This window comes from Solanum tuberosum, unplaced genomic scaffold (assembly GCF_000226075.1).
Source record: "Solanum tuberosum cultivar DM 1-3 516 R44 unplaced genomic scaffold, SolTub_3.0 scf00431, whole genome shotgun sequence".
Taxonomy (NCBI): Eukaryota; Viridiplantae; Streptophyta; class Magnoliopsida; order Solanales; family Solanaceae; genus Solanum; species Solanum tuberosum.
The window spans coordinates 372,993-399,594 of NW_006239364.1; the positions used below are offsets into that span (position 1 = coordinate 372,993).

The window sequence follows — 26,602 nt, forward strand, 5'->3', positions numbered from 1 at the left end:
TTTTTTTAATATATTAATTATTTATATACAAAAAAAATATGAAATTAAATCTCAAAAATAGTGTTTTTTCTGTTATCTTATTGAGTTGCTTTATTGGAGAAATAAAGTAGATATTTATTCTTGTTAGTTTCTTTTTTAATTTACTCCACATTTAAAATAAAAAAAAAAGAGCCAGGAGAATTAAAAAAAAAGGTAAGGTAAAGAAGAAGAATGACGAAAAACGAGAAGAAAAATGAATTTGACGAAGAAACAAAACTGTTAAATATTTTATTAGGTGGGATTCAAAACATTAATCTTATCAAAATAATAAATGCTTTATACAATTTACTAGAAAAGAGCAAGCCTTAATTTGAAGGAAAAAGGTTATAACTGTCTTTTCAAAATTCTGGCCAAATTCTGGCCAAAATTTTCTGGCTGTTTAGCATCTCTCATAATTTAATTCACCGCACTACATTTAACGATAATAGTAATATTATTGGCATTTCAATGTGCACGCACAAAAATGAAAAAAAAAAGTGAGTGAAGAAAATAATTGGATAAAGACAAGTTCTGTGCATACATAGAAGCTAGAGCAGCAAATAGGAAAATAGCGGATTTTAAGGAACAATATAATGAGGATATCATAATTTAAGGATAAAATTTAAATTATATTTTTTTATTATTACTTTGTATAACTTTGTAAGGGAGTATAATTTTTGACGTGTCCTCTTTAAAATATAATGGCCTAAATAATCGTACAATTCAAATAATTTCAGATTAATTAAAAACTTTAAATTTTCATCAAAAGAATACTTTATTTTCTTCAATATAAAATTATTCGTTTTTATACTGTGAATAAATTGATAGACTTAAATTTTTTTCTTCAGTCTCAACTCTCACTTTCATTACATTAACCTCGAAATATACATACAAATATAATATAATATTCCAACATAAAGATGAAAACATCTTTTATAAAAGCAGAGGCGTATCCAAGGAGGGGTCACCGGGTTCACGTGAACCATGCTCCCCTCTCGAGATCATATATAGTAGTGTTATATTTTTGAAAAATATTGAAATATAGATGTGTGAACCCATATTCGGAGTATCATATAATGCGATGATGACTGGGTGCACCTCTCTACGTGAGGTTAGAAATTTGAATTTTATTTTCATCTTGTTTTATTTTTCTTTGTAAAATTAGATAACACCTCTCTAAATGGTTATTGGTAACACTTTTGACATTTTAATTAGTTTTGGACCTATATTAATTTTAACGGTTTTCAGTAATAAGAACCTAAATGTCCAACCGATCAAATTTATATTTTAGATCAACTTTTTTGTAATAATGCACCATCATCCCGAAATCCTGAATACGCCTCTATTAATAAAAGTGTATGATTATTATTTTTTACAAGTAAATGTCAAGAACTCAAGACGGTTGATAGTTATTTGAGGTATAATGCGATAATTAGTAGAATATAATGTGAATAACAGAACATGACCAGTAACAACATGAGTTATAAATATTAATAATGATATCACTTTCTTTGACAAATTTGATAAAATTCAATAATTTTAATGATATATTATAACTCAATAAATATTTAAAATTTATAAAAATTAAAATTCTGATTCCACTCGCCAAATAAGGTAGGTATTTCAGTGGGCGAGGAAGCACATGGATTCTTCCTGTTTTTGTGCTTTTGGGGCCATTTAGCTTATTCTGTCTTATGTACTACGTACAATAGTGGTTGGATTTTTTACATATTTATACGTATGCAGTGGCAGAGTTAGAATTTTTAATAAGGGAATTTAAAATCTGAAGGAATAAACACACAAAGTAGTCGAAGGGCGTTTGATAACTACTATATATAACTAAAAAATTATTTTAACCATGTATAAATAATAAAATTTTCCGTCAAAGGGAGTTCGGATGAACCCCTAGCAATAAGGTGGGTCCGCCACTGTAATATATATATATAAAACCTAGCTACGGATTAAATACAAGTTTTATCTGTGTGCCTGTCTGCCATTCATCCATTATTGGATTATCCTCTTCAAATCAGACCTATGTATCTAGACACCATATATGACTCATATGTTTTCGTAGAGACAGAAGTTTTTACGTATAATATATAAATGTATCATTTAATTTATTTTTAGTTAATATTTATATTTTGCAATTATGAATGTGCATAAGTAGGTCATAGACACTTATAAAGTTTGTATAATATTGAATAAATAGACAAATACGTGCAGCAATAGGCAATAGTTTGTATAAGATTTTTGTATATGAGATGTTTGATGGTGCTTGCAAAAAAACAAAACAAAGTATTTAAAATACGTGAAAAATATGTGTGCACTATGTTGAGAAATGCAAATGAATGAATTATTTTTTTTTACAAAAAGTTAAGTAGTCTATATATTTATTTATTGAAAGATGCAACACTTATTTTAAACAATTTGGCTATTTTAGATATAAATATAAAAATTCATTGGGTTATACTTATTGTAAATTAAGCTTGGGAAGTATACATGTGTATCTTTTGGGGAACTTAGTAAATGTACATTCCGATCATCTAGTTTATTAATCGGGAAAAGGGTCAAAAATATCCCTCAACTTTGTTTTATTGGTTGACTATGCCCTTACCGTTAAAATAGAGTTATTTTTACCCCTACCGTTACTATTTTCACCATTTTTACCCCTCAATTGGATGGAAAACTCAAATCAACTAAAATTACCCAATTTCAATTAAATGACCCGATTTTCTCTTTTTAATTCGAACCCGACCCATTTATACCAAACTAAAACCCCAAATCAAGCTCCGGCAACCCAAAACCACCATTCATTTTCTCCCTTTTCCGGTGAAACACCACCGAAACAACCTCCAAACGATCACCTGAAACCACCTCTCAAAAGCCCCAAAAACCAGAAACGACACCAAGCAGAAAACATTAACAAACCCATTTTCCTCTACTTTCCGGTGACCACAGCAAGACATTTCTTCTCCATTTTCTGCCAGTTCCAAGCTGCAACAACATTAAACAAACCACCCACCAGCGGAATCATTCAAACAACCGCGAAATCGTTCTGAAACAGCTCTCAAACACCACCCTCTCCACGCCAAAATCCGGTGGTAAAACCACACTTCAGCCCACCAAAACCTAGACCTCCATCACCCAAGCTAAAAACAACCAGCAAATGACCACCAGGCCACCAGTTCTCCGACCTCCAAACAACCAACCAACAAAACCCCACTGGAAAACAACTGAAGCACTGCTAACAAATCAAACCAACAACACAATCAGGCGAGCATCAAGGCTCGAAAATAACAGCCACAACTTCATATCCGGCTAGGCTCAACAAGCAAGCAATATCACAGTTTCAGATCTGCTCGGAGGAGAGCAAAATCCGATGATTGAACGAGCTCCAGGATCTGACCACACTAATGTGCTAATTTTGACTGATTGTGTGATCATTGCTACATTTTGACTCATTTAACTACAAAACATTTGTTGTCAATTTTAGTAGCATGTGTTTCAACGAGAAAGGAGATGGAGAAGATTAGAGAGATGGGCTTAGGGTTTTAATTTGATAGAATGGGTCGGGTTTGGATTAAAAGAGAAAATCGGGTCATTTAATTGAAATTGGGTAATTTTAGTTGATTTGGGTTTTCCATCCAATTGAGGGGTAAAAATGGTGAAAATAGTAACGGTAGGGGTAAAAATAACTCCATTTTAACGGTAAGGGCATAATCAACCAATAAAACAAAGTTGAGGGGTATTTTTGACCCTTTTCCCTTATTAATCTAACCAAAGATTTAAGTATATACCCCTCTGTCCCATTTTATATGGCAATATTTGACCGGGTACAGAGTTTAAAAAATAAAAGAAGACTTTGAAATGTTTACCAAATTACCCTTCAAAATATAGTCCTATTAAAATTTAAAAGGAAAACATACAAATTCTAATTTTTTTTTTAAAAAAAGGTAGACTCTCTTTTCTCTCTCTCCTCGTAAATGTATTGGTGAAATGTAAAGTATATATATTACTATATTTTTTGGTTTCCCACACCCTTGTTCGGAGCCCACATTTGAGCTCCAACTAAATTTGGATCGCGCTCTGCAGGGCCCATTCGGGGGTGGCGCTCCCAACAAGATTTTCTCTATACCCAGGGCTCGAACCCGAGACCTCTGGTTAAGGGTGAAGCACTCCCACCAGTGCACCACAACCCATGTTGGTCCCCGAGTTACTATATAATCCTCTTCATTGTTAAAATATGTATAAATAATACATTATTTATGGAGTACTATTAATTTTATATACACACTATTACACCCATATATATACAAATGTATATATACTTTATAAGTAATGTATATGCTTTATATAATTATATGTAAATACGTCAAATTACTAGAAATTATAGTTGAATATTATTAGCTACATGTCCATTGTTAATATAAATTGAGCTCCAGCCTCCATATATCGATGAACTCAACAATTTAGGTCCATTTATGCAATTAATTGAAGCTCATGCGATAAATAATTAGAGATAATTACAGTTATAAAATCTTCCGCAAATTTTCAATTGAATTTTGAATTCTCCTTTAACGGAGAATAGCCATTTGTATATTGCTTTCCTAATGTATCCAAAATTGTTTTCTCAATATCAACAATGACCTTTATACATCAAGAGAATTATCTTTTAATAAAAAATGTTGACTATAAAACAAAATAATAGTTTCAAATAATCAAAAAATAATAAAATGTAAAATGAACAATAAAGTGAATAAAAAATGACGTCCTTAATTACCCGTTCAACTATTTAAACACATATTAACAAAAGGGTCAAAAAATGACATTCTCAGACCTCGACTAATACTACTTTCGCCACCTCTAGCTAAAATATTGTATTACTTCCTTCCATAAAGAAAGGGTTGTGAGTGTTGCTAGTTCGAAGGTGTATTTGATGGAAATCTTTAAGTTTGAGCATATAACGATTCAATTTTGGAAGGAGCTATGCAAGTTTCTATCGTGTTAAACTTTATGAAAGAAAGCTAAATCAAGACAGAAAAAAAAAAAGAAAATGTTAGGCTTTAAATGATACCCCTATTTAGCGACATCTTTGGTGGATGATTCGGGGGCGTATATAGCTAACCTAGAGAAGGAAGGAAGAATAGTCTTAGCCCCAACAAACTGATTCATTACTACTCACCATGAGGGCACCGTCTTGTACAAAACAATGATAGTTGACCCTTTATCTTCTTCTATCCGATAGACTTGGTAAAATGTCCCCAACTTATTTCTATAATTTGATAGCAATGCATTAAGATAAACATATATTAGGAAGATTGAGAAAAGTCTCTATCACGCATAAATGTTATTAGTTTTTAAAAAATATGTTGTTCTGATCAGTGTTCAATAGCATGTATTGGTATATTGACACAATAAGCGTGCAAGACTATTTTCATAATCTTTTTACACCAATTGCAATGATTTCCTTATCAATTTCACTAAGATTTCCATCAATTCTCGATCATATATCTTCATTGTTTCTATTTTTTTTTTTTTTTTTTACCCTCCTTAGGAGCTCCACCCCTTTTGCTCCCTTGGTGACTCAAACTCGCAACCTTCGGGTTGGAAGTGAAGGGTGCTTACCATCCGAGCAACTCCCTCTCATCCATTGTTTCTATCTTTTGGTTCTAACACGTCACAAATAAAAAAGAAGAAGAAGGAGGTAAAATCGTTCTCCATGCCACTAGACTTTTCAAAGGATTTTAAATGCAAAAATTATAGTTAAGAATTTTGTGAATAATTTAGGGTGGTTCTAATATATTTTTTCTTTTGGAATTATTATTATGGGAAAAGGTAGAAATACCTCCCTAGACTATGACCGAAATCTCAGAGACACACCTTAACAAAACTAAGGTCCTATTACCCTTGGACTCATTTTTTTGGTAGTTTTGTACATCTTTTTGGCTTATGTGACATTCAAATATATCTCACGCGCCTCAACTGTTTGGAGTCACGGGGTGTGCCACATAAGTCAAAGGGTGTACAATATTATATATAAAATGAATTCAGGGTAATAGAACCTTAATTTAGTTAATGTATGTCTCTGAAATTTCGATCATAATCTAGGGGTACTTGTGCCTTCTCCCTTTTGCCTATCCTTTTAGGTTGAGAATCATCAAATGCATATGAATTACTCCATTAAGCTGTCAACATTATACTTTTACTCAATTTAATTAACTTTCAAAGTTAAATTGTATAGCATAATTTGATAAAAAAATTAGATATTTAAAATTATATTATATAAAAAATTTAAATTATTCAAAATTAGTATTTTTTATTATTAATATAATAAAAAAAATACATGTTAAAACGATATTTACCTAAAAAAATATTTTAATCATATATAAATAATATAATTTTCCGCCGAAGAGAGTTCGGATGAACCTCTAGCAATAAGGTGGGTCCGCCACTGTAATATATATATATATATAAAACCTAGCTACTTGTTGGATTAAATACAAGTTTTATCTGTGTGCCTGTCTGCCATTCATCCACTATTGGATTATCCTCTTCAAATCAGACCTATGTATCTAGACACTATATATGACTCATATCGTATTTTCGTAGAGATAGAAGTTTTCTTTACGTATAATATATAAATGTATCATTTAATTTATTTTTAGTTAATGGAGTATTTATATTTTGCAATTATGAATGTGCATAAGTAGGTAGTAGACACTTATAAAGTTTGTATAATATTGAATAAGTAGACAAATACGTGCATCAATAGGCAATAGTTTGTATATTTATGTATAAGATTTTTGTATATGAGATGTTTGATGGTGCTTGCAAAAAAACAAAACAAAGTATTTAAAATACGTGAAAAATATGTGTGCACTATGTTGAGAAATGCAAATGTATGATTATTTTTTTTACAAAAAGTTTAGTAATCTATATATTTATTTATTGAAAGATACAACACTTATTTTAAACAATTTGGCTATTTTAGATGTAAACATAAAAATTCATTGGGTTATACTTATTGTAAACTAAGCTTGGGAAGTATACATGTGTATCTTTTGGGGAACTTACGTAAATGTACATTCCGATCATCTAGTTTATTAATCTGACCAAAGATTTAAGTATATATCCCTCTGTCCCATTTTATATGACAATATTTGACCGAGTACAAAGTTTAAAAAATAAAAGAAGACTTTGAAATATTTACCAAATTACCTTTCAAAATGCAGTCCTAATAAAATTTAAAAGGAAAACATACAAATCTATTTTTTTTTTTTAAAAGGTAGACTCTTTTTTCTCTCTGTCCTCATAAATGTATTGGTAAAGTATAAAGTATATATATTACTATATTTTTTGGTTTCCCACAACCATTGTTCGGAGCCCACATTAGAGCTCCGACTAAATTCGGATTGAGCTCTGCAGGGCCCATTCGGGGGTGGCGCTCCCAACAAGATTTTCTCTATACCCAAGGCTCGAACTCGAGACCTCTGGTTAAGGGTGAAACACTCCCACTAGTGCACCACAACCCATGTTGGTCCCCGAGTTACTATATAATCCTCTTCATTGTTAAAATATGTATAAATAATACATTATTTATGGAGTACTATTAATTTTATATACACACTATTACACCCATATATACACAAATGTATATATACTATATAAGTAATGTATATGCTTTATATAATTATATGTAAATACGTCAAATTACAAGAAATTGTAGTTGAATATTATTAGCTACATGTCCATTGTTAATATAAATTGAGCTCCAGCCTCCATATATCGATGAACTCAACAATTTAGGTCCATTTTATGCAATTAATTGAAGCTCATGCGATAAATAATTAGAGATAATTACAGCTATAAAATCTTCCACAAATTTTCAATTGAATTTTGTATTCTCCTTTAACGGAGAATAGCCATTTGCATATTGCTTCCCTAATGTATCCAAAATTGTTTTCTCAATATCAACAATGACCTTTATACATCAAGAGAATTATCTTTTAATAAAAATGTTGATTATAAAACAAAATAATAGTTTCAAATAATAAAAAAATAATAAAATGTAAAATGAACAATAAAGTGAATAAAAAATGACGTCCTTAATTACCCGTTCAACTATTTAAACACATATTAACAAAAGGGTCAAAAAATGACATTCTCAGACCTCGACTAATACTATTTTCACCACCTCTAGCTAAAATATTGTATTACTTCCTTCCATAAAGAAAGGGTTGTGAGTGTTGCTAGTTCAAAGGTGTATTTGATGGAAATCTTTAAGTTTGAGCATATAACGATTCAATTTTGGAAGGAGCTAGCTATGCAAGTTTCTATCGTTTTAAACTTTACAAAAGAAGGTTAAATCAAGACAGAAAAAAGAAGAAGTTAGGCTTTAAATGATACCCCTATTTAGCGACATTTTTGGTGGATGATTTGGGGGCGTATCACCTAGCTAACCTAGAGAAGGAAGGAAGAATAGTCTTAGCCCCAACAAACTGATTCATTACTACTCACCATGAGGGCACCGTCTTGTACAAAACAATGATAGTTGACCCTTTATCTTCTTCTATCCGATAGACTTGGTAAAATGTCCCCAACTTATTTCTATAATTTGATAGCAATGCATTAAGATAAACATATATTAGGAAGATTGAGAAAAGTCTCTATCACGCATAAATGTTATTAGTTTTTAAAAAATATGTTGTTCTGATCAGTGTTCAATAGCATGTATTGGTATATTGACACAATAAGCGTGCAAGACTATTTTCATAATCTTTTTACACCAATTGCAATGATTTCCTTATCAATTTCACTAAGATTTCCATCAATTCTCGATCATATATCTTTCATTGTTTCTATCTTTTTTTTTTTTTTTTTACGAACTCGCAACCTTCGGGTTGGAAGTGAGGGGTGCTTACCATCCGAGCAACTCCCTCTCATCCATTGTTTCTATCTTTTGGTTCTAACACGTCACAAATAAAAAAGAAGAAGAAGGAGGTAAAATCGTTCTCCATGCCACTAGACTTTTCAAAGGATTTTAAATGCAAAAATTATAGTTAAGAATTTTGTGAATAATTTAGGGTGGTTCTAATATATTTTTTCTTTTGGAATTATTATTATGGGAAAAGGTAGAAATACCTCCCTAGACTATGACTGAAATCTCAGAGACACACCTTAACAAAACTAAGGTCCAATTACCCTTGGACTCATTTTTTTGGTAGTTTTGTACATCTTTTTGGCTTACGTGACATCCAAATATATCTCACGCGCCTCAACTGTGTGGAATCACGGGGTGTGCCACATAAGTCAAAGGGTGTACAATATTATATATAAAATGAATTCGGGGTAATAGAACCTTAGTTTAGTTAATGTATGTCTCTAAAATTTCGGTCGCCTCCTAAGAGTATAAAGAGAGGGAAGTGGGGTAAATGGCCGATACTACTGGAAGGATTCCTCTTTGGATAATAGGTACTGTAACTGGTATTCTTGTAATCGGTTTAATAGGTATTGGGTACTTGTGCCTTCTCCCTTTTGCCTATCCTTTTAGGTTGAGAATCATCAAATGCATATGAATTACTCCATTAAGCTGTCAACATTATACTTTTACTCAATTTAATTAACTTTCAAAGTTAAATTGTATAGCATAATTTGATAAAAAAAATTAGATATTTAAAATTATATTATATAAAAAATTTAAATTATTCAAAATTAGTATTTTTTATATTAATATAATAAAAAAAATACATGTTAAAACGATAATTTAAGAACATATTATTTTACTCTAAAAATAAATCGATGAAATAGTTTTAATATATATAAATAAAAAATAAATCACATGAGTCATGAGAACAATTTAATAAATCCAAATTACAATAATTCCACAATTAATAATTTATTTTTACTTTTATTTTAAAAAAAAACACTCAAATTCCCAAAAAGCCAATTTTCGACTTTCACCACCACAATCAAGAACTTGCAGCAGTAACCCAAATCCCAATTTCTCCAAAGAACTCAAATTCCCAGAAAAAAAGATGTAATCTTTCTTCTCTTCTTCATATGGGGTTTTAATTTTTTTTCATTATTTTGTTTGGATCTCTGTATTGATATGAAAAATGGTCTATTTTGAGTCTAATGGATGCAAAAATGAATCATATAGTTGATTTTAACTAGTTTAGGATTAAGGGGTGATTTTTTTTTTTTACTGTAATAAATCTATGTTTCTTGTTATAGCTGTGTTGTATTTGCAAAGATTTCTGAGTTTCATTATTTGTTTTGCAGAGAACACAATGAAAGCTGTGAAGGGTCATCAAGAAGAGGAAGAAGAGGAGGAAGATGAGATTAGTATTATTAAGAAAGATGCCACACCTTCTAGTAGTAATACCAAAGGTCTGTTAAGTTTTATTTGTTTTTTTTTTCCTGATTTTTGTAGTTGAAAAATTGGATTTTGAGGGGTAAAATGAAAAATACTGAATTTTGTTTTGTGGATGTATTATTGTGGAAGAAACAGATGGGAAGAGTAATGAGAAGGCTAATGCACTAAGGTCTAAACATTCAGTGACTGAGCAGCGTCGAAGGAGCAAGATCAATGAGAGGTTTGTTAATCCGTAAATTCTGTTTGAACTTATCGGTTAATTGAAGTTTTAGCTTTTCCTATGAGTTTGTGAGGACTTTAGGTTTTCATTTAGACGTTGATTGAGTGGAGTTATGGTATATAATGGTGTGATACATGGACAAAGACTGTAAATGTGGAGTGATTATTTAACAGAACTTGCAACTAGCTTGACATTGACTGTCTGAAGAAATAAGCAGAAGCCGGTTTCAGCGCTAAATAGGTTAAGTTTTTTCCGTCATAGCTGAAGAATTTTGTTTTGGAATGAAATGAGCCTGAACGCAGCAGAATGATTATAGAGGGTTTAATTACCGAACCAATTAGTCTGGGATTGTGGGATTGAGGTGTAGATTGATTGATTAAGTCAATTACTTTCAGCCAAAAGTAGTTACTGATTGAGATTGAGAAGAAATTATAGTAAAATAAATATCTGGGAGGCTTGAGAAGAAAATTACATCAGGCTCTAAGTTCAGAGATTGATAACCAGTCTAGTATTTAATGTACTCGAGATAATAACAATCAAGTGTAAGTTTGTGGTTCTTTAATAAATTTGAGAAAATAGGCAGTGTGACCAGCCATTGTTCTGTTAAACGTCTGATGATAAATGTGATTTGGCTTTTGTTGGTGGATTCCCAACAATAAAGTTGCACCAACTTATGATAGCTAACTATGCCTTGATCAAGTAAGGAGTGATTAAAAATGTTTTGTTATGGTGAAAGCTGGAAACCAAAAGGAATAAACGGGAAATTGATTTAGAGGAATGATTGCACATATTATCCTTTGTATCTATCACTGCAATGCTTTCATTATCTTCATGGGTTGATTCAGTTTTATATGTCCGAATATTCACTTAGTTCAAATTATACTTGTTTCTAAAGGCTAGTAGTCAATGTTTTATATGAAGTTCTAAAGTATGAATCTCCAAATGAACCTACATGCTTATTCTTCAAATGCTGTCCCACACTCCTAACTTGCTAAAGTAATTCAGTTCTGGAAAGCGCTACTCTCTTTTGTGTTTCAACTGACAGTATATCGGCAATCCTCCTGATTTTGTGAATTCATATATTTATTGTGTGGATTAGTCCTTCTGCGGTATCTCTTGCTTTTATTTGTTTGTTTGTTATGATTTCCAAATGTCCTCCTTTTCCACGTCATATATTGTTTTAAACTAATTGTTTGTGTTGCAAAGTCTCAGTGATTCCTATATGGCACTTTCAAGAAAAGGAAATGAAAACCTCATTTCAATGTATTTAGAAGTATGAATCTTGTAAATAATTTCCAAGTATCTTACTTATGAGTGTGCTTGCCTGCTTGGTATGACTGAAGTCAGTTTTGCAGAAAAATGTTTTCCATTAGGATGTCATTTTGTGGTGTTTGGTTACCAGAAAATGTTTTCCATTTACCATAGGAAGGGGAAAATGTTTCTTCAACTTTCAACTTCATGTTACTTGCTTCAACTAACACTAAAACATTATTATTGATCTTTTCTATTAAAAAATTTCATTAGAACAATCACTAATTTGCTAAAGTTATTATTGATGTTTAGTATATATTTTTCAGAGAATATTTTTCACTCACCAACCACACAACAGAAAACATAATATTTTCTATAAGAATATTTTTCCATGAGAATGACTTCCATCATACCAAGTACATTTGTAGTCTTTTGTAATTATCGACTTCTTATTGGCTTACTTTTATTTTTTAATCCCTTAAAGGATAAACATATTGAGATCTTAAGAGTGTCAAATAATCTATTAAACTACAGTTGTTTAGAACAGAAGTCATGAAATATAACTGTTGTTGCTCGAACTCTTCAAAAATGCAGTTGTGTGCATGTTGGATCCTCCAAAAGTAGTGCACTTTTGGATGATTTGACAATGGTGGGACATCATTTTCGGAGAGTCTGAGCAACTTAGCATATAACAGTAGGTTATTACGATACTTTTGAGGTTTAGTCGATATGTTAATCTAAGTATAGTGGAACTGGGGAAGCATCTGGATGGAATTTTGATGAGATCTTTGAGTTTTTGGGTGTGGCTGCATATTGTATAGGCTGCATCATATAACATGTTAAACTCCATCTACAGAAATGACATGAAATCTGAGTGAAGCTTCTGGCTAATGCGTGATTTTAGTGTGTGAAAGAGAGAGAGAAGATCAGTCGTATCTTCCTCAGGTCAATAAATGGAGCTGAGGTTATTATTAAAACCGCTAGTAGAAAACTGAGATAACTAGTTATAACATGAAAGGAATGAAAGGACAAATTTAAGTGAAATTTATTTTTTGAAACAAGTGTGTAGAAAGAACTTACCTAGGTTTCGATTTTTTGCAAAATAGGAGGATACAAAAAAATCTCTAGTCACCCTATCCTACAAGTTTCCAGCTGAAATAGTATATTGGGTCTTAAATAAGTTGTGTACAATGGCTGAAAGGAGCTGAGAAAAGCTTTAGGATTCAAAGCATAGATCAAACTATCAAAGAAGAATATAAAAATAAATAAAATAAAGAAAGATATCAAAGAAGAGAATAGGTGCTTTAGACTCCAGTGATATTTATGATATTTGTGGGAAGGTTCTAAGGTTTAAGCAATGAAATGAGATGGTTTTCGAGCCGCATAGTGATACTCATATTTGCAGAGGAGGAAAGCCTAGGAAGTCCTCTTAGAACTTAAAACTCTGTAAAAATCAAAATAATATCTACAAAAAGCATCTAAAGAAGTTACAGAAAATTCTGATAACTGATGAGCTCCATTATTACATAGAAAATACTTAACAGGATACTAATTTTCCTATTCCTCCAGGAATCGCTAAACAGTGCGACTAAGTTAGTTGTTGATGTCAAGTTACTAACTCTATTCCCGGAGAAGTAAATTTCTTAAATAACCGGTCAAGCTACTCATGAAAGTGGAATAGTTTCCGTTGAAGTCTTTAAGTTGAACACTTCTTTCCTATGGGGTTTCCTCTTCTTACTTAATGTGGTTTGGAAATGAAGCGTAGAATGACTATATCGATCTTAGGTATTTGAAGATTATTTGCTCAAATCTATCTAAAATGCTTGAGAAATTCAGTATTGTTCTAAAGCTTATTTGGGTAATCTAGATTTCAGATATTGAGAGATCTGATACCCCATACCGATCAAAAGCGAGACACTGCGTCATTCTTGTTGGAGGTACATTCTATTAGTTGAAAACCAGTTTACCCTTTGCTTGATTTGTTCATTTTTCTTTTAAGTTTTGATCTCTTGGTGATAGTTGATATTTGTATGCAGGTAATTCAGTACGTACAGTATTTACAGGAGAAGGTACAGAAGTATGAAGGATCATATCAGCCTTGGAGCTCAGAGCCTACAAAGCTTATGCCATGGGTAAATTCCTCTAGCTAGTTTCGTGACATATCAATTTTCTTATCAAAGGTTTTTGGTTGTGAACTTTGGGTTGCGTTTTCTAGCTCTCAGCTGTAAGAAAGACTTATTCTTCTTACATAGAACACTCATGCTTCAGGTTATTATATGATAATCAACTTACAAAGTGGAGATTAATGTGGAAAGTCTTGCTTATATTGCTAGCTAATCCAATATACAAAACATCATAAACTTACTGAATAATGCATAAGCTACCGATATTGCTGCATAAATAAAGGATACATCTTACCTTACTCTTTTTCATTAGAGTGCTGCATTTTTTGCACCGACACTGCAAATCATTCTTGAGTGTGGCCAAAATGGGGAGAGAAAAGCAGATGGTAAGAAACACTGAAAGCTGTGACGTCTTAGTCTCCAGTGTCCATATCGATTTCTTCCTAATATTCTCTGTCCATCTCTCTCTCTCACACACACTCACACACATGCGTGATGCACAAAAACAAAAACACCACCCTCAGATGAACATTGATGTGCACGTATTTCACATTATACTTGTATACAGATAGATCCATGATTAGGCTATGTCTGTGCTTTCATTTTGTGGCCCATTCTTTTTGTTGTGTATCTGTTCATTGCTACTTCCGTGAATGTATGCATGGCTGTGCTTGCTCCTGATTTTCTGAATTTACACTCTAAGTAAGATCAATTTTGACTTTGTTGTTCATATGAACTTGATTATTGTTTTTTTTTCTAATAAGATAAGTAAATTAACCAAGTAAAAAGCCCCAACTGGATACTCAAAAACTATACCAACGCTTTGGTGCTGCAGTTACATGTGTATAAAGTCTAGCATTTCCAGTGCTGTCAAAATCATATACATCATTCATTCTACAAAAACAATGCACCTATATTTCAAAAAAAAAAACTGCAGGTTTCTTTCCTTCAAAGCACTTGTAGTTCCTTTTAACTACAATGTCCATAATATGCATACTGGGACTCTCCTTCATAGTGTCCTCTCTGTTTCTCCGTAATCTGTCCTCCCCAAAATTGTGTGGTTTCCTTCAGGGTTCTCAATGTAGCATCTGTTGCACAAGTGGACACTCCTCTGCTAATCACGTAGAGTCCAAAAGGCTTCTTTTGTAGCAATCGATCTGAAACATGGAACTTTTGGTGGTACATACAACTTTTTGTGGTACTTCATCTTCCATGGCCATCTGTCGTTGTCAGTAATTTATAACAACATCCCACTGTGAACCTGCCATCCTTCCTTGCTTTCCACCATAGTTTGTCTGGTTTCTGGGTTAACTCCTTGATGCTTTTTGTGTCTCCAAAAATTTGAGCGACCCTTTGTCTTTTAGTCTTGAGAATATCTTCTAAGCCGTATATTCCATCTGCCAGTCCTGTTTCTGGCAGCTGTATTTCAGTATTTACAGCAATGCGATACAAATGAAGGGATTTAACTCCATGAATTGTGTTCCTTCCTAGCGTCTTTTAGTTTTGAGAATATCTTCTAAACCGTATATTCCATCTATTGCCAGTCCTGCTTCTGGCAGCTGTACTTCAGTATTTACAGCAATGCATTACAAATCAAGGGATTTAACTCCATGAAATGTGTTCCTTCCCAGCCATATCTCTTTCCATAGTCTAGTTTCTGTCACTTCTCATTCTTATTGCTTACTGTGCCTTCAATAAGATTAGTTTTAGCTTCATTATTTATTTGTATTGTGTCTTTACTCCTGTAAGATTATAATAGGTCCCCTCTTGTTCCATTTTCTTCCCTTCTCTGAAGAGTTCAAGTCCACAGATACAGTTTGGCAATGATTTTTCTGATAAATGTGATTTGGGCAATGAAAAGTCCATAGGTGCAACTTAGGCTATGGTATTAACTCCTAACTTGTGTCTCATCTTGTTCCAAGCAGTAACAGTGGTATGACTGAATATGTTCATGAGGAAGCTGTTTTTGTTTGTAGTTAAAAGTTCTCTTTATATGGTCCAGAGAAACAGTCATTGGCGCATGCAAAGTTTACCAGCACAGCCACATGCCTTGAAGAATGGTAGTGGCCCAGAATCAACATACCTGGGAAGGTTTGATGAAAATCTCGCAACTGTTACTTCTACAGTGCAACCAAATCAGCAGAATCCAATTGAATCTCATACTAGCAGGGATGTATCATTTAAAGCAATTGATCAACAAAATGAACTAGCTAACAAGTCAATCACAACACCCATTACTCTTCAGGCCGGTATGCCGATGCCAGTGCCAAACAATAGTGCTTTCTCAGAGCCTCAACTCAGACCAGTGTCTGATCAATGTCCTAACACAATTGATGCTCTGAATCATGACGAGGATGAGGAAATAGATGGAGGCAGAATCAGCCTTTCAAGTTCCTACTCTCAGGGGTGAGTAATTATCTAACTTTTACAGTTAGGAATGTATAGAGTTAATCAAAATGTGGTCTCTCCATGTCTTATTTGCTCACTTTTGATTCTCTTCTATTGTTAGTAATCTCTGTTTCTTGTTTCTTTTATGTGGGATATGCTGTTAATATGGATATTCAGTTGTAGCATCCTCTGCAATATCCTCAGTTTCTTGTGGATGTCTTTTCATTATGTTAAGCTTGTCCAACTCTCATCACTCATCTGCAACTTTTACGAACTTGTAAATTCTACGTTGTTTGGCTAGTGAACAAACCACTAGGCTGAAAGTACTCTGTGTGTGTGTGAAAATTGTGGCCTTCTTAAAATTATTTTGACTACTTGGTAAAGATAGTCAAGGGAAAATAACACAGATTAATGTGAGAAGCAGAAATATAAAGAGCAGGAAAGTTAATGACACGGCTATGTTTCTATACTGGTTTGGAACCAATGTGGTATCCTTGTCCAGTCCCCTTGGTTGCAAGGAGCTTCTCTTTACCACTTGCTATTTTGTTTACACAACGTGTGGTTTTGAATTCGTGCACCACCAATGATTAACAGCTGGTTTTCGTGTTCTAGCTCACCATCAAACAACTTCTTTTGGTTTTGTAGAACTATCTTTGACAGAACCAGATCACTCTATGTGTTTCTCTCTTTTCTTTTATCACTGTAAATCTACAATTGTTTGTGAAATGCAGAGCTTTGAGAAGAATTAGGAAGGTCTTGAGAGGAATGTAAGATATGTAACTCCCTCATTGCTGACCCTATTTTTCCTCCAATTTGAATCATCTTAGTTGTTGAGTCTTCATAGTTGATTTCCCTAAAACTTGACCAAACTTTGCGGGTGACGATTTTGATTGAGTATTCAAGACTCTTTTCCTTGTTTGTCTTGACATCCCGGATCCTTTGCTGGACTGGATGAGATTGTGTATAGGTACATTTATCACAATAGGCTGTGAGAGAGAGATTTCAGTTTTGGCAGCCCAAGATATTTCGCTCAAGATCCTTTTATTTGATTGGAATCTTAAGAGATTCTCCTTAGATGTAGGTCTTCTTTTCCAGATTATTTGGGATACAATGTCTTCCACTTCGATTGATCTTGTGTGATTGAATCTTTCCATGTACCAACGTTCTGGATGTCTTCTTATGGTCTTGACTGATCTTGTGTGATTGAGTCTTTCCTTTTATCAAAGAATCTTCTTTTGGACTTTGGCATTCTTGTGTAATTGAGGCTTTCCTTTGATGGACTTCTCTATCAGTACTCTGGTGGTTCTCCCTTTTTTGTAGCTCATCAAATCTTCCTGATATGCAGGCCTTATGGTGATAGCCACCTTGCCTGTATGCTTGGTTTCTTTTGGGTTGTTTGTCTTAAATGGAGTATTTGTGCCTCATTTTCTTCCTTCTTGTGAGTTCTTGCCACATAAATTATATAGTCAGTAGTTGATTACTTTGTCATTGTCAAAATCTAGACTTAACATAAGCAAGTTACCCTGTCCTGTCCTGGGAGGCAAATAGTTGAGTTTGGGGACCTTACCGGTACATCATAATGTTCCTCTTTAGTTTTGAGAAGATGCATTTCATGCTGCATGTTTACTTGAACCAATTCAACAAGTTGTTTTCTTCTTGTGTTTCATATGTTCAATCGCATTTCAAATTATGGTATATTGAGTTTAGCATATTGCCAAAAGTACGGTTCATTCTCATCTTTGTAATTGAGAAATGAACCCAGTAAAGCTGTAGTGGAGAATGATATCTTAAGTAAGAACCAAGTGTGTGTGAATTTATACATACATATCTATTTTATATAAAGGTGGCTTTCGGGCTTAGCTTGTGCGCATCTCGTGTAGAATACCGGCTACCTCCCACCCTTCCTTCTTTTTGCATTTCTACTTTCATATGCATGTAGAACAGATGTAGTCAGTTATCTATTATCAATGTTTCATCCAGGGTTGTTACAGGACTTGTGATATCTCTGGATTGGCTTGCCTTGATGTCAACATTATATTTCTACTGATCATTGATTTGGTCTAATCAGGTTTCTAACTTCGTTGTCGCAAGCGCTGCAGAGTACCGGTCTAGATCTTTCAAAGGCTACTATCTCAGTGCAGATTGATTTTGGGAAGCGCGCAAACCAAGCAATGACCTCAGGGTCATCTATTGCGAAGGTATGAATCTTTTCCAACTTGTTTCAAACGAGAAGCAAATATGTTCGAGACAATGAACTGCACCCACTCACCTATCGTCTTCCTTGAGGCGCATGAGCATCCTAGATTAATCCTTTAGCGCTTCACCTACTCTCTCCACTGTACACTTAACTATTCATTTGCATTTAACTCTAGGATGACGAGAATCCTACTCTCTCTGGTCATCAACATACGGATCATTTCAGAGAGGCAAGCAATGATGAAGATTTGAACCAAGCTCAAAAGAGGCTGAAGATATAGATATTACAATAGCATGGTCATTCCCAGCTAAATCAACTTAGTTTTGTGTTACCTTATGCTTCAATAGAAGTTTATATGTATATCCCATTTGTTTTTTCGTCCCCAAATCATGTTCATAGAAATGCATCCTTTTTTCTTCTCTTCCCTTTTCATTTTGATGTTTTTTTTTTCTTCTTAGGGGTGATTTCATCTTCCTTGTGTTTGGTTTAATCTCGCGATATTCAGATTTACCAAGAGGTTAATAATTGATATCTAGAACAGTATGCTGCAGATCTCTTTTTTTCGACTTCACCTTTATTTTATAGGGTAAAAGCTATATGCAAAATAGACACAATGTCCTTCATAAGGAACATTGTTGTATTACAGAAGTTGCAGGAAGAGTCATTTTGCACATTATCTGTTAATTTGCAGGGAATTACGCCTAGATTTTGACCCTAGGCTCGTCTCATGAGCAAATTTTCAAGGTCAAAAGTCAAAACTCGTATTTCCTGCCTATATGGCAAGCAGGCTACTTACCTCCAAGGACATTCTTGTAAATCACCTGTTAAACTGCAAGTAGTAATGTTCATATGAAATAATGATGATGATGATGGAGAACAAAGTCAAAAAGGAAAAATACACATTAAGAGAGAAAATGATGAATTACCTAACAGAGTTGATGATGAAAGTGACATTCTGTACGAGACATCAGAATTTATTACAATTAAAGGAACATAAAGAGGGAGGAATAGACTAGATACACAGCATAAAGTAACTTGCTCCGTTTTAATTTGTTTTTTTTTTTAAAAATCTCGTTCTAATTTTGTCAAAAAAAATTCACCACAATATTATAAAGAACATTTTGGTACATTCTACATATCTTTAATTTAAAGTTACGAGATTCAAAAATTCTCTTTATTTTTTCAAACTTCATATCAAATCAAAATTAGACAAACGTATTGAAAAATCGATATACTTAAGAGTTGTGGTAGGTGAAAGTTTTAACGGTTATAGTTCCTCCATACGAATTTGTAAGATATTACTCTAATTTTTGTGAGATGTTTCAAGAAAGTTTGTACTATTTCAGGAGAGTCTCGAAACAATGATAAAGGATTTTTATTGTTGAATGATTATATTGAAGGATAGAACATAATATAAGGAAAACAAGGGGTTAATTGAGTCTACATTTCACTGCCTCCACTTTTTAAGATCCATAACAAACTCAAAGAGCCCTCTAAACCTATCACCAATAACATGTCATTCATTCCTAAGAATATCAACATGTAACTAACAAAGGATGATGAAATGATGTAACTGAAAACTCTACAAAAAGAAACAAAAAGGACTTAGAATTTACAACAGAGAAGGCTTTGTCTCCAACCCTTATAATGTCTCCGTTCTGCCTTCGCCATTCTTACTGGACTACTGTTCCATTCAGATTGTAAGCTGTTAAGATATGATAAACACAAGGAAAATGTTAGTAAAAACCAATAGCTACTGGAAGACGATGGGAAAAAGGAGTGTAGTATAAGATGTCGCAAACAATTACACTGGGAAGGCGAAGGATCTGGCACTGGTTGTGCTGCTATCTGACCGAAGAGATATGTTACCCGAATGTGTTATATGCCCTGAGTAAGAAATCAAACCAGATGCAGGTCCAAAACTTGCCTCTCCATTTGCAAAATGACCATGCACACCAAGGGGGATACTACCAGAGTTCTTCTCCTCAAGATTAGCCACATTTGGGGGGTCGGCGTGAATACTGCTATTGCAGGAGTCTACACTATTGGCAAAATGAACTTGAGTAGCTGCTGAAAAGCTGTCAGAACTCCCATCCTTTTGACTGGAGACAGCCTCTAATTTATGGGATTGTTCAGGCAAGTGTTTGTCACTTTTCGCCACGCTGCTACTTAAAGCCAGCTCAGTCAAGTTGAAGTCGCAAGTAATAGCTCCAGATTCCGACTTGCTATTGTTAGAGAAGTTGCTACCTGGTCCATTGTTGTTTGTTCCATCAGCTGCCGAGACTGTGTTTTGGCTGTTGAAAGCTGCTACAAAAGTAGGTATCTGCAATTCAAGAGAAATTGCATTCGCAATCAAGTTTTACCACGGGAATGTATCTAAAAAACATGCACATAGAGTTATTAACCATATGGTATCTTTGGTGAATTCATAAATATAACATAATCAAACCTGATTTGCCTGCAGTGCTGATTGTTCAGCATCAGAGTTCGATTCCTTTAAATTCTGAATGTCGGATTCGTTTTCTGATATGTTCGTAGCTTTTGCCGTTGTAGTATCTTTTGATCCAAAAATCTTCATCACATCCAGAGAAGAATCCTTGTCAGCATATTTGCTCATATTATCTTCCAAGAAGGGGTTTATACCATTTGGACCAAGTGATTTAGTATCCTCATCTTCTTTAGTTGTATGATGATCAACAGAAATTTTGACGGCATTTTCGACTGATGAATCTTTGGACTCACCGGATGAGACCAATTCACTGTCAACACCTTCCCTTGTGTTTCTAGGCTGATGTTCGTCAACAGCTAGAGAAATAGACGAGTCAGGTTGATGATATTTCCTGCTTTCAGTCACAATTTTATCCATGAGAGGTACACCCTCATCCATGCATATGTCTTTCATAATGTTATAGTTATTCTCATTGTAGCAAATTGTCAATTCAGGCAATTTGAATTCCAGGACACCCTTATCGGTGTATAAATGAGTGTTTGTACCAAACAACTCTGAAAGAGAGGTAAATTGTGCACTAGAGACCACGGTTTCCTTTTCTTTATCGTCGAAGAAATTCACAATCATAGGGTCCTCAAATTTGGGAATACTCCAGGGGTGATCTCTATCTGCTGTATCACATGCAAAAGGATTTCCATTTCTCTTGCAAGAAGTTAAATTAGACAGGGCTTCGATCGGATCATCTTTCAGAGGTGAAGCTCTAATTTCATGTTTGTTACTTCTTGAAATATCTTCAAAAAATTCAGAGTCATCAAGTTCCTGAACATTCCAGAATTCGTTCCTCTCCTTTTCACATGCCAAAGAGTCTTTAGTGCCATCACGACCATTTGAATCAAGTAGATCTTTCGTTGGCAAGACTAAAGACTTAGAGTCCTTGCAACCATTTGAGTGAGTTAACATTTCATCCGGATTTTCCGTCATCATAGCCTTCTATTTAGTGTGTTAAGTCACTGGCATCACATTCAAATGTTTCAGAATCATGCACAACTGATAGAAACAGATGATCGATTATCACAGACGAGTTTAACTTCTCAATGCAAGAACCAAGTTGAGAGATAATATATATATCGAGTCGTGTTTAGATTCCATAACTAGACAAAGGATTTGAACAAAGTCAATGGATGAAACGATAATAAAAAAGCATGCATCAGATTAATCCACTAACGAGGTTGAAACCTACGAAAGATGTATCTTAGCATCAGCGGCAAATTGCAGAAATTGGCCGTGAATGATTGTAACTTTAGCAACATATTCGAGCTAAATAAATGAAGCAGCAGAAAACAACATAGCATAACAGGGCAAGCCTTCTAGTCATTATAACGAGAAGGCAGCGGCCAAAAATGCACTATAAATCAATCTAACACTGCCTCAATCCCAGACTAATTAGTACGGACGGATATATGAATCCTCTATAACCAACCATACCACTCTATAGAACCACCACCACCAACAACAACAACAACATACACCTATCCTTTCACTAGCCTTACACTAGCCTTACACTAGCATACAAGTCTCTGACAAAATACAATAGGAAGCCCAAAAAAGAAACTAGAATGGCAGTAAACCAGTTTCAAATACGTCTGACTACCATATCAACGGTTAGATCTAATGCATTTCGCGCGATAAACATGAGGAACTGTTGAAAATAGTTCAGATCATCTAACATGAGTTCAAGAACAAATCAGCTGATTTTCAGTTACAAAGGATTCACACAAACTACAAATAATTTTTTCCCAAAAAAACCAACAAAAGTGCATAATGATCTCAATCAAATACAACAACATACCTAACGTAATCTCATAAGTGGGGTCTGGAGAGGGTGTGTACACAGACATTAGAGAGATTGTTTATGATATACCCTCAGCTCAATGATCTCATCAAATATGCCAGAAAATAACAAAAAAAGAAAAAGCAAGTTGCCTCACTTCCTGTACAAAAAATCACTTTTTTAATGCTTAATAGCCTAAACCATGTTGCTTGGACTCTCCAAAACCGTTGTCCCTCGTGTCAGATCCTTCGAAAATGCACTTTTTCTGAGAGTCCGAGCAACATAGGCCTAAACTACATTAGATCCTAACTTTGTCAATAGATGATGAAAAAGACACATTTTACTTTGAAATTTTTGTACAAAGCTTTTTTTTTTAAACGGCTAAAACACAAATCCCATCTCCTAAGTCAAACGACCATTCCCCACCATTTGTGTTTTGTCCTTTAGCTCTATTAAATAAATTAGTATTAATCACTTCTAGATAGATCTAATCCTAATTAGTAGCAATAATAATATTTTAATTCACCCCTCAAAAAAATTATTAAAAAATTACTACTAGAAAACAATGAAAAAGGCCTTACATTCTGGCAGGTTCTTATCAGATCCCAAGAAAATTCACAATCTCATTACCAATAAATAATCTACTTAGTATTTTAATTTCTTTAATCATATGATTAACCATGTTCACAATATCAAGAAATAAAAATCAAAGAAAAATAACAAGAAAAAATCAAACATAGTCTATATTACTCGGACTTTTAAAAAATATTGTCGTACCTTAAAGAAAATGCATTATTTTAGATGATCTGACACGAAATTTTGTGGAAAGATAAGTGGAGAAGGAAAAGGTAAATGAAGATATAAAATCCTAAAATGTGAAATCAACACAAAAATATAGGGGAGAAATGGCAAGAAAAAGCCTGGAGTTTTAATTTTTAAAAGATAGGAAATAAAGAAATAAAATGAATTGAATGTGAAAGAAATACGTATAATTTTTAATTTGGAACTGTTTCACTCTTAATCAGATTTCTCACGTTTGAGCCTTGAAAGATATGAAAAAAATCTTATTGAGAGCGTCTCTCCAAAATAGGCTTATACTGTGCGATTCAAATTTAATCGGAGCTCCAATCCAAACTCCGGACCAGCCAATGTGTTACTTTCTCTCTCTCTAAATGCAATTAATACTCACTTATTTCCTACACACTCTCTACATGTATATACACGTGTCCTCTGCTTGTACATATATATGATACTATATGATTATAGAGAGAGGGTCTAAATTTCTAGATAGTTTAGTGTAGGGTGTTCATCATTTGAATTTGGTTTTATAATGTTAAAAATTGATAATATTTTTGATTTTTTTTTTTTTTGTTTAAAGAAATCAAAGAAATAATATATACTTTTGAAAATTTATTGGTATTAGTTAATTGTCACGAGATCAAATGTCGTTATAGACTTTGCAATACTATTGAAATATTACCGATATTAGTTAAAGTCTAAAATAATAATATATTTAGCAATAATTAAACTATTGTTATTTTATTAATTATAGTTAAAAATTATGGGAACATGCATTTAAAACAGTGCACGAATAATAGTGAATTATAAATGGAGAGATGAACAGAACAGAAAAATATAAAAAATAAAAAAATTGGACACTCATTAATGTCTTTTACAGAGGTAGGCCAACAATATTAACTATTGGTTATACATAACATATAAATTTTAAAAAAAATGTCGCTTACCGGAAAACAGAGTACCGCCGCCTTCCGCTCTGTTGTAAACAGATCACCACCGCCCTCCGTCCTATTCCGGCGTGTCGTTTGCATAAATCAAATTCTGACTTAGATCCAGAAAATAGTCTTTATCATATATTTATAGTAAGTATAAATAAATTTGGGTGTGGTTTAGAAAATATTAGAGAATTTTTATTTATTTTTTTTGGGTGAAAATGAAATAAGAAAAAAGAAGAATGGAATTGGAAGAGCTGACTTTAATTTTTGTATGGAGGGGAGAAGAGAGAGTCAAAAAAGCTGAAATGGGGACTCACTTAATAAAGTGTATACTTTTTGGGTGAGGGTGGAGCTACAAGTCAAGCTATTATTAAATTTATCGAATTCGATAGTTTTAGCTCAAATATTATATTTATATTAAAAATATAATAAATATATAAAAAAAACTAATTTTGGAATCTTGGTATGGTTATTTTAAAATTTAGAACTCGTATGAATTTGTTTGATTGAAAATAAGTTATTTCTGTAATTTTTTCTTAATCAAGCCCTATCAAACGAGCTCTTAAAGTTTAACTATTGAATCTAGTTTTGCTTCTACTTTTACCTCAAATATTGGGGAAACCTTTAATTTGAATGTATTTTCATACATAGATAAGTTAAGAAAAAGTTAATCACATCATCCTTCTTCTGATTTTACACATCACTCTCAATAGAAATAAACTTAGAATTTTACGATTTATTTGAAGCTAATGTGTATATAATTAAATGAGATACTTAACTCATCTGCATAATAAATACTTGAGAAACACGTATAATTTTTTTATAATGTATTTAGACGTTTAGTTATCATTCATTATATTTTGAGTATTCAAATAAAATTTGTAACAAATTTAAGAAGTTGTCGATGAATTCCGTTATTTGTACAACACTTTTGGTCAGAGAGATTTTATTGCGTCTGTCTAATTCTTTTTTCTCTTACTGTTGATAATTTGCCATAAATATATTGTGTTTTTTTATTTATGGGGTATCCTTTTTCTTGTATTATTATATAGTCAATCTGTACATGTAGGTAATTTATTGATGGTTATTTGGGACCATTTTTATTTCTGTTGTACTGCACATTTTTCATGATGTCCCCACTTCTTTTCTTCTTTTTCATCTACAATTATTTAACCACTCAATTATATTTTTATCTAAATATTCGAAATTTTTTAGTTACACCTACTTGTCAATGCTCGTGAATTTATAACCAAGTGTTTGAGGGATGACAAATGGAGCGGGGCGAGTCGATTATAGGGAAACTTTGTTTAAATTAGGTGAAAATTTTAACACTCTGTGTGAATGGGTGTTACGTATTGTTTCATAATCTATTGTGAATGGTGTTGTTCTGATAAAATTAGTGTCTGGATAGATTGTATCGATCTCCGTTGTTACATAATGTCATATATCTATAATTTGAAAAGGTAAAGTAAAAAATAAAATAGAATTATTAAATAATAAGTAAAGAAAAAATGATAAAAAAATATTAAGGTAACAACGCAATCACACCAAATCAATCCTTACATAAAATGTCTCTTTTCATCGTTACCTAACAATGGATTTAAACAATACGGCACAATATAATTTAAATAACAATCAACCCAAACAATGTATTTAAACTAACAATACAATATAGTACAACGGGTAACAACCGTCCAAACAAGGTGTAACTCATTTAGTATAACATAATCTAATGTTTTTCATAATGAGGATTCAAGGTTTCATATCTATCTGATTTTCAAATTGTATTTTGAAAATATTAAGCGAATTGTGATTATAATTATAAACTTTAAGTTGGACCTCTTATTGTGTTGCTTATGCTTATTTTAGGGAAAAACAAAAGATAGAAAATTTGTTTAAATTCACATAAATGCGTGTAGATTAATTTAGGAAAAAATATATATTTTTAACTTTATCTGTCTCTAGCTTTCACTGATTCAACTAATCTAGACGATAACATAAGGTGAGCTTAAATGAA

The 26,602-nt window shown here is 33.0% G+C and overlaps 2 protein-coding genes across 8 annotated transcripts; one reads left to right on the plus strand and one right to left on the minus strand.

The window, feature by feature from the left end:
- The first annotated feature begins 9,935 nt into the window (after window positions 1-9,935).
- LOC102598923 (transcription factor BIM2-like) lies at window positions 9,936-19,122 on the plus strand. Of its 2 annotated transcripts, none has more exons than XM_015303485.1 (8): window positions 9,936-10,054; window positions 10,300-10,407; window positions 10,523-10,613; window positions 13,732-13,801; window positions 13,901-13,996; window positions 15,990-16,393; window positions 18,444-18,573; window positions 18,748-19,122. In XM_015303485.1, exons 2-8 carry the CDS (start codon window positions 10,308-10,310, stop codon window positions 18,850-18,852), a joined length of 996 nt encoding a protein of 331 aa, XP_015158971.1. In that variant the 5' UTR covers window positions 9,936-10,054; window positions 10,300-10,307; the 3' UTR covers window positions 18,853-19,122. The 2 variants fall into 2 exon arrangements, with proteins under 2 accessions (XP_015158971.1, XP_006363555.1); XM_006363493.2 differs by having other exon boundaries at window positions 10,529-10,613.
- An 810-nt stretch (window positions 19,123-19,932) lies between these two features.
- On the minus strand, window positions 19,933-24,923 carry LOC102599243 (uncharacterized). Of its 6 annotated transcripts, none has more exons than XM_006363496.2 (4): window positions 24,598-24,923; window positions 21,022-22,031; window positions 20,381-20,895; window positions 19,933-20,277 (listed from the first exon to the last, which is right to left on the minus strand). In XM_006363496.2, the coding sequence occupies exons 2-4, from the start codon at window positions 22,003-22,005 to the stop codon at window positions 20,178-20,180; spliced, it is 1,599 nt and encodes a 532-aa protein (XP_006363558.1). In that variant the 5' UTR covers window positions 22,006-22,031; window positions 24,598-24,923; the 3' UTR covers window positions 19,933-20,177. The 6 variants fall into 6 exon arrangements, with proteins under 6 accessions (XP_006363558.1, XP_015158973.1, XP_015158972.1 ...); XM_015303487.1 differs by having other exon boundaries at window positions 21,022-22,068; XM_015303486.1 differs by having other exon boundaries at window positions 21,022-22,172.
- Between the last annotated feature and the right edge of the window lie 1,679 nt (window positions 24,924-26,602).